At 49.3% G+C, this 8,576-nt stretch overlaps 1 protein-coding gene across 1 annotated transcript in view; it reads right to left on the minus strand.

The window, feature by feature from the left end:
• Positions 1-6,969, minus strand: part of RIN3 (Ras and Rab interactor 3) — a 74,642-nt gene extending 67,673 nt beyond the window's left edge. The window contains exon 1 of the mRNA XM_016205721.2: positions 6,796-6,969. Within this exon, the coding sequence (XP_016061207.2) occupies positions 6,796-6,948 (153 nt within the window). The 5' untranslated portion in view covers positions 6,949-6,969. The remainder of the gene's footprint in view (positions 1-6,795) is intronic.
• Between the last annotated feature and the right edge of the window lie 1,607 nt (positions 6,970-8,576).

The raw sequence follows: 8,576 nt of genomic DNA on the forward strand, positions 1-8,576 counted from the left end.
CCCCTTACCCGGGCATCACCCAATTCTCGCCACAGCCCTATGAAGTTGGTACTACTACTATTCCCTCTGATGGATGAAGACTTGGGGCACAGAGAGATCAGAGAAACCCAAGGCCATGTGGACAGGAAGCGTAGACACAGGATGCAGACTCACGTGTGACCATGAGCATCTCGCTTATCTCTGGCAACCATCTGTGTTATCTGCTCACTGGGGGTAGGGCGTGGATGGGGGTGGGTGAAGTGGGGGGTGGAAAGCCCCCCCAGGCTGTGTCTGACAAGTCCCCAGTTTGGAACACCAGCCCCCCACCCCTTTCAGCATGGCTACAAGCCTCACATAGCACCTCCTCTGCCATGGCCAAGTCCTGGGGTTCTTATCTGAAGAGCCAAGATAGGCACTGGGGAGAGGGGGGTTGGGGGGTATAAGAGGCTGTGAGTTACTGGGGGCAGCGTGGGGAGGGGGCACTGACAGGTGTCTGCTGTCTGCTTTGCAATCCCCTTTGGGGAGGTTTAGCTGCACAGCTAGTCACAGGGCCCTTCTAGGAAGCATCCACAGGCAGCACGTCAAACACGGCGTCCCCGTGCAGCAAGCTGCAGAAACAGGCAGAGTAGTGACTCCTGCAAAGCATCCTGGCTTATGGCAAGTCTCCTGCGATTAAGCCCAGCAGAGGGCAGCCAAGGTCATTGCCAGGGGGAGACCACCTGTGTGAGCTGTCTGATTGCCCCGGCTTCCACCCTCACCAGGTGTCCACTGGTTATCCTCCAAGGAGATGCTTCCCACACAGGGGGCAAAAGCACTGGGTGGGCCACCCAGAGCTTTCTCCAGCACCCTTGGGGGTTCCACGTGCAAATTCTCTGAGCCCCCCTTGCTTTTTTCCCTACCCCCTGCAGCTAGCTTTTTGGAGACTAGAATCCCAGCTCTGCTACTTACTAGCTGTGGGTCCAAGGGCGAATCACTTTTACTTCTCTGGGCCTGAATTTCCTCATCTGACCGTGAAAGCAATCATATCCATCTTTCAGGGGTGCTGTGAGAATTGATCATGTATGTAAAATGCCTGCCACAGAGTAAGCACTTAATAATAATAATAACATGATTACTAGTATTATTATTCTAGCCTGCTAGCATTTACTGAGCACTAATCCACATGCTAAGATTTTATATGTATTTTATATGCAAAATCTCATCTGATAAATGAATGATAATTATTTATGAGATTACTATTATGATGATAATGATGTATCTTTATCCAAAGAGACAGAAACAGGACTCAAAGGCAATTCACTATGTGGTAGATTAAAAATGGCCACAAATTCTTTGCAGCTCCTCCCGCCCAGAGGTAAAGTCTATTTCCCCACACCTGGGGGGCGCCCTTGAGACTTGCTTTGACCGAAAGACTGCGGCAGAAGCGACGCTGCGGAGCTCTGGCCTAGGCTTTCCGAGGCAGGCCAGTTTCCACGCTCACCCTAAGGTAGCACTCCTGTCCTCAACCAGTCACGGATGGCTCCCCGAGCCAGAAAGGCCACTTGATGGGGCAGCAGGCGCCCTGGATAAGAAAGCATCCTCATTAGCACCTGCAGACTTCAGCCTCACCCCTGAGCAGAGAGACGAGACCAAGGCAAGCAGTGGGGGGACATGAGCTGAGCGGTCCAGGCACCAGGGCCTGCGGGTGAGCAGCCCAGGATGAGCAGCTCCCGTTCACACAGTGGTACCCCCATCCGCCACTGCTCCCGAAAGCCGTCCCGAAGAACCAGGCCACCCACAACCTTGCTGTGCCCCCGTGTCCTCACTCAGCCTGCCTCCTCTAAGGGACGGGCGCCGTCTGGAGCCCTGCTGAGCCGCCATCTGAGTCGGCCACTCCCTGTCCCCTCTTCCCACCTTTGTCAGCTCTCCCCGTCCACGGGGTTAGGGACTCTCAGAAACCAGAAGAATCCTCCTTCCCCGACTGTACAAGCTGACAGGTGGCATGGCCACTCCAAGGGTCCAGTCCCCGCCCCAAAACAATGGGGTAGCGGTCAGAGCACTCATGGTGAGGAGGACATTTGGTGACCCTTCCCTGACCTTGATTTGCTATGTCCTTTGGCAAGTCACTTCTCTTCTCTGAGCTGGCTTTTCCAGTCTAGCGAGGGGGGGGGGGCTGAAGGTCCCAGGACTCCTTCCTACTAGAAGACACTGTCCCAGCATAGTGACCGTGGGTCTTTCCCAGATCCCAAGAGACTTGCTCGAAGGTTAGTTTCAGGGGTAAATTACTGCAATGCCGGAGGCTGGGACAGCCAGTCACCGAAGCCCCTCCCAGTCTACCTTCCGTCAGTGAGGGTTGGAAAGACCAACTGATTTCAGTACCGGCTGGCACAGAAGATGCTCAGGGAGAGAAGCCTGCAGCCACGGCGCGCCCCTCCTCCTCTCCAAACAAACCTATGAAAACCCAACACTAAATACACTGTAAATGGTTTTGTTTTTACTCTCCAATTTTGGCCTGGAGAATCCTGAGCTGTCTGCTTTTCCACTTTCGTTATTTTAGGATTATTTTCCAGTTGCTTGGGAACATTTTCCAATCATGCCTATTAGGGCAGGGACAGGAGTGGCAGGTTCTTCCCAGAGACCGTGAGTGCAGGGGCTGCCATGCCTGTGGTGGTCGGTGGTCCACTGGCTGGAGCCCGCTCTGAATGCACATGGCCCACCTTCCCATGACTTATGCTGAAGTTGTACCGTGGCACACAATGGGTTTCTCAATCCTGGCTGCACAACAGAATCACCTGGGGAGCTTTTAAAGCATGCTGATGCCCGAGCCCTACTCCGAGCCAAAGAAATCAGTGTGTCTGGGGCCGAGGCAGAGACAGGGTGGCTTTTTTTAAAGCTTTTGAAGGCAGGCACTTAGTAGCTGGCTGTATTCCTCAGGGCAGACTCCTTACCATCAGAGTTGAGTTTCCTTAGTTATGAGCTGGAGAGCCTGCCCGTTTTGCAGGGCTGTTGGAAAGATGAGAGATGGAGCTTGGCACAGAGCAGCCCTACAATGACTGCTAACTGTGAGCTCTTTCCTGGCCCCAGCACCCTGAAGGGGCAGGAGACGGGCTTCAGTGATGTTTCCACCAAACTAACATGGAAGGAATTGGTATTCCCTGAACTCACACCTGGGGAAGGTGCCTCGAACCTCCCACACGGCTGGTCCACACCACAGCTCAGGTTCCTGCGACTCTTGAGCTAACACCCCACCACAAAGAGTAATCTTATAAGAAGTCTCTTTCATTAAACACCACCTCTGGGCCTAGAAGCGATGGCACTCCAGGAGCAATGAACACACACAGCGTTGCGATCTCGGTTTCAAATGCTATTCTCCAAAAAAAGGAATGAAGCTTCCTCAGAGAAATGGCTGATTCTGGGACTGAGGCAAGAAAACACAAGATAAGCCTGGAGCATCTTGTAGCATCTTGTAGGAAGTAAGGAAGGGCTCCAAAAAACTAACGAACAAAACCCACACACAATGGGGTCTGTCAAAGGGACACAGGAGTCAACTCAAAGACCTCCAGTGGCCAAAGTTGAAACAATTGGAGCAACAAAATAATTAAAGTAGTATTGGATTATAACCCAAAGCATAAAATAAACATCTGTGAGTCCATATTGCTATGAATAAATAAATAAATGGGGGAGAAGAGGCAAATGTCTTATGCAGGAGAATTCCAAATCATTTACGTAGATGATCGAAGAGGTGGAGCATGGCTTCTTCCTGAGTGTGGCTGTACACGGTGACTTCCTTTTGAAGAGGACAGTAGGGAAGGGTCAGAGAAGTAACTGGACAGCAGAGGAACTGACAAATATGACCTTAGCCAGGTGACCAAGGTCAACATCAACAGTGATGCGTCATGTTGATAGCACGTCCCTTTGATGCGATGTGATGAGAACAGCTCCAGTCTAACCCCTTGACAACTCCCAACTGAGGAACATTCTACATAATTTCTGACTGGTGCTTCTCAAAACTGTCAAGGGCATCAAAAACAAAGCAAGTCTGAGAAGCTGTCATAGCCATGTGACATGGCGACAAGGAAACATGACGAGTAATGTGGTGCCCTGGATAGGATCCTGGTACAGAAAAGGGACATTAGGTAAAAGCTAAGGAAATGTGAACAAACTGTGGGCTTTAGTGGATTCTGATGTATCCGTCTTGGTTCGTTAGTTGTGACAAATGTGCCCTATTAATGTTAGATGTCAACAACAGGGGAGACTGGGTGAGGAATGTATAAGGGAACCCTCTGTACTATCTTCGCAACTTTTCTGTAAATCTATAACTCCTAAAATAAAACAAACACAAATACCATTTGGGTGTAGAATGAATAAAGGTGGCTTTTTGCTCGCCTTGTTTCTGGATACACAAAAAAAATCAAAACTGGGCCAATATGTTCCCACCTTATCAGAGAAGGAGGCTGCCAGGATGGGAGATGGGGAGTGGTGAGGGGGTGGACATGATCAAGGTCACAAAGATATTTGGGACAAAGGGCCTGGATCTCTAGTCTCCTGACCACTGGCCCCAGATTGATGAAGCACCATCTCACACTGGTGCCAGGAGGGGTGGGTCCAGGTGATCTTGGAAGGCCCTGTGAGCTCTCACAGCCTGAGGACCACACACAGTGTCTGTATCTTTCAAAACACTGAAGCCATTGCACTGGTGGGATTTTGGACGGTTCTGAGGGGGTGACATTACGCAGCAAAAGGTCTTCCCTGCATCCCTGAAGATCACACCATGCAGGCTTTGCTCCTACTAGCTGTGTGACCTCGGGGAAGTGAGTTAAATTCTTTGTGCCTTCATTTCCTTATCTGGAAATGGGGACACTAATAACACCTACCAGAGAGAAATCGCTGTGAGGGTTAATAAGATCATGCAAAGAGCAACTTTGGGTAAAAGTTGGCCAATCTTTTAATCAGAGCCCGAGCTTAGGGCTTGGTTTCTGCTTGAAAATATAGTAGCTCATGGGAGAGAGTGGGGTGGAAGGGCAGAGCAAGGAACAGAAGGTGCAATGGCTCTAATTCTGTGGCAAAGGAGGTTGGGACTTTGCTGGAGGCCCCATACGTTGCAGTAATTCCAATTTTCAGGTACAATTGCTGGCTCAATGGATTTTATCTAGTCCAAGGTGATGAGTCCACTGACCAAATCAGCCCCACAAATTCGTGAGCCTGGACTGTTCCCCAGATACAGCGAAGCACTACAGGCAACGCTGAAGGTGAGAACAGCAAAAGTGTCCAATGGCTGAAAGATATGATTCCATCTGCATCAAATAAAACATGTGTGTACGATACAGCACTGGAGCACCCTAATCGCCTGGGTTCAAATTCCAGATTGGGCACTCATTCCCCATGTCACCTGGGGGAGGTCACTCAACTTTGCATTTCAGTTACCTCATCTGTAAAAGGGGCAGAATAGTAATTCCTATCCCAGAGGGCTGCTATGAGGATAAACTGTGCCAATTCGCAGGAAGAACTGAGACGAATGCCTGGAACATAGTAAGTGCTTAGTGAACATGAGCTGTCATGGATGTGGGACTCTCCATGGAAAAGGGCTGCAGGGATACACTCATGCACTTCTAGCAAAAATGACTTCAGGAAGCAAACCGGAGGTTGCCAGGGGCCTGGGAGGGAGGAACTCAGAGCGACTGCTTAAGGGCTAAGGGGTTTTATCTTGGGTCATGCAATATTTTGGAACCAGGTAGAGGTGGTAGCTGCACAATATTGTGAATGTGTGAGATTGTGCACTTTAAAATAGCCAATTTTATGTTAAGTGAATTTCACATTGCTAAAAAAATAAAAATAAAAACAAAACCTTAAAGACTCACCCTGACTGGTTTGGCTCAGTGGTTTCAGCATCGGCCCACAGACCAAAGGGTCTCAGGCTTGATTTCCGGTCAAGGGCAAGAACTTGGTTGCAGGCTTGATCCCTGGCCCCGGTCAGGGTGCACGTGGGAGGCAACCAACCCATATGTCTCTCTCACATCGATGTTTCTCTCTCTCTCTTCCCATCTTCCCTCCCCTCTCTCTAAAAATTGATGGAAAAAAATATCTCTGGGGAGGATTAACCAAAAAAAAAAAGACTTGGGGGAAATGGGTTAGTTGAAAAAAACTGGTGGCAAAGACCTTTATAAGATGCTTCCTTTTACTTTATCAATTCTGTCCAGCTTGATTTTTTTTTTTTTAACAATGAACACACATGTGTATCACTTTTACAATTAAACAAATTAACTGTAAACTTTTTTTAAAAAGGGAAGCAGCATGTAAGAGAAACTGCGTGGGGGTGGGGTGGGGGTGGCATTTGGTGAGTTCTGACTCATCTCTCCTACTCACCAGTCCATCTCCCCGCATAAGGCTCTCATGACTGGGAGGAAAGTGCAATTAATGGCCCCATTTCAAAGTGGGAAAAGTGAGACTCAGAAATTTTAAGCCACGTGCCCAACTCACAGCCTGATTCCAAAGAAATCTTTTGGCCCATCACACAGCCCCTTATTTTCATACGTAAATAAGGGGGTGTAAAGGATTTCTCAGGTCCTCTGGTTCTGACACTGTCTGGTCCCCGGACACCCGGGCGAGTTCTTGAAGTGTCAGTCCTGCCCCGAGCACCCAAATGCCCAGAGGGCCCACACTAGGCACCCCCCCCCCCCAAATCGAGGACACCTGCTCTCCACCAGTGCCCCGCTCCTGATTTCTAGAAAAAACACCCCTTGTTGAAAAGCTACTAAACGTAAGCAAGGAAAGCTAATGGGCAGCTCCTGGTAGCTGAACCTGCCCCACTGGCCACGAGAGGGAGAGGCCCCGACTCACCCCGGCCGCCTCCTGGTGCAGGATCCTGGCCGCCTCCGCCTGGCCCAGGCCCAGCTGCAGCCACACCGGGCACGTCTTGATGAGCTTCTCCAGGACGCTGATGCCCCGGGCAGGAAGGCAGTTCTTCGGGGTGACTGGCAGGCAGGGCCCCATGCCATCTTCCTCCCCCTCTTTCTCTCTTCTGTCAATATCTGGAGTAGGACTGACAGAGAATAAAATGATCAGCCGCTTCTGTAGCCCGCAGACAGGGGTTTAGAACAACGGGGCTCCCTCCCACCCAGATACTTAATCGGCATCCAGGAGGAAAGCGGCCCTCCGGGGGGTTAAACAATGAAACACCTCTAATAAAATTGGGGTAAACATACACAGAAACTACCAACTGTAGCCCAACATTAGAGTAAATATATCAGGAGCACAATGTGACTGAAGCAGCTAATCCCAACCCCGGGCAGGTCCAGGGGCACACGGGGCAGGGGGCTGGGGGTGCATTTGAGCAGAACTCTGAACAGGATTTTTTAAAAAACACCTTTTTAATGAAAATGTAACTTACACACAGTGAAAGGCACAAGTCTCTAGTATGCAGTTCGACATATTCTTACATTGCCTATACCTGTGGACTACCACCCAGATTAAGAGAGAAAACGGCGCTAATACTGTAGCTACAGGTGGGAATTGGGCTCTCAAAAGTGGGTGGTCTGGGGAGGGGGGGCTGGGGACTAGGGGAGAAGGTGAAGGGATTGAGCACAGATTGGTAGTTACAAAATAATCACAGGGACATAAAGTACAGCATCAGGAATATAGTCAATAATATTGCAATAACTACGTATGCTGCCAGGTAGGTACAGGAAATATCAGGGGGATCACTTTGTAAAGTATATGATTGTCTAACCACGATGCTGTACACATGCAACTAATCCGAAATAATATTGAATGTAAACTATAATTTAAAAAATGGAAGTGGATGTTCGGAATTAAGACGTGCACACAGGATTTCGAACACCTGATATAAAAAAAGACTGTAAATAGTTCATGAATAATTGTTTACAATAATTACATTTCGAAATGATAATAGTTTAGATATACTGGGTTAAATAAAACATTATTAAAATTAATTTCACCTATTTCTTTTTACTTTTTTAAAAATATATCTCTATTGATTTCAGAGAGGAAGGGAGAGAAAGAGAGAAACATCAGTGATGACAGAGTCATCACTGATCAGCTGCCTCCTGCACACCCCCAAGTGGGGATCGAGCCCGCAACCGGGGCATGTGCCCTGATCGGGAATCGAACCGTGATCTCCTGGATCCTAGGTTGATGCTCAACTGCTGAGCCACACCTACCAGGCTCTTTTTACTTTTTAAATGTGGCTACTAGAAAATCTAAAACTACATACAGGGCTTGCATTCTATGTCTATCAGATGCGCTGACACAGACATTTCCAGAAGTCTCCCTGTGCCCCTCCCAGTCAACATCCCTGCCCCGCACCAGGAGGATGTGACAGGTCAGAGTCTGGGAAGGAGGAGAGTCACAGGCATAAGAAACGGCAAAACCCAAGCAGAGGTGCAGTTTAAGAGATCTCGGACCCTGCCCAGCACGCTCACTGTGCCCCCCTGCCCCAGACTCCAGAAAAGGAGGGTGACATCTCGGTGCCTCAAATCCTGTGTCAGGTGGGCTGCGTGGTCTGTTTGCATCCTACCCGAGGAAGGGGTGAAACCTTAATCAGACAAAACGGGGTAGTTATGAAACCAGGAAGATGTGGCTCTTTTGCCCTGTGTCCCTGC

The sequence above is a fragment of the Miniopterus natalensis genome, chromosome 1 (genome assembly GCF_054644295.1).
Source record: "Miniopterus natalensis isolate mMinNat1 chromosome 1, mMinNat1.hap1, whole genome shotgun sequence".
Classification (NCBI taxonomy): domain Eukaryota; kingdom Metazoa; phylum Chordata; class Mammalia; order Chiroptera; family Miniopteridae; genus Miniopterus; species Miniopterus natalensis.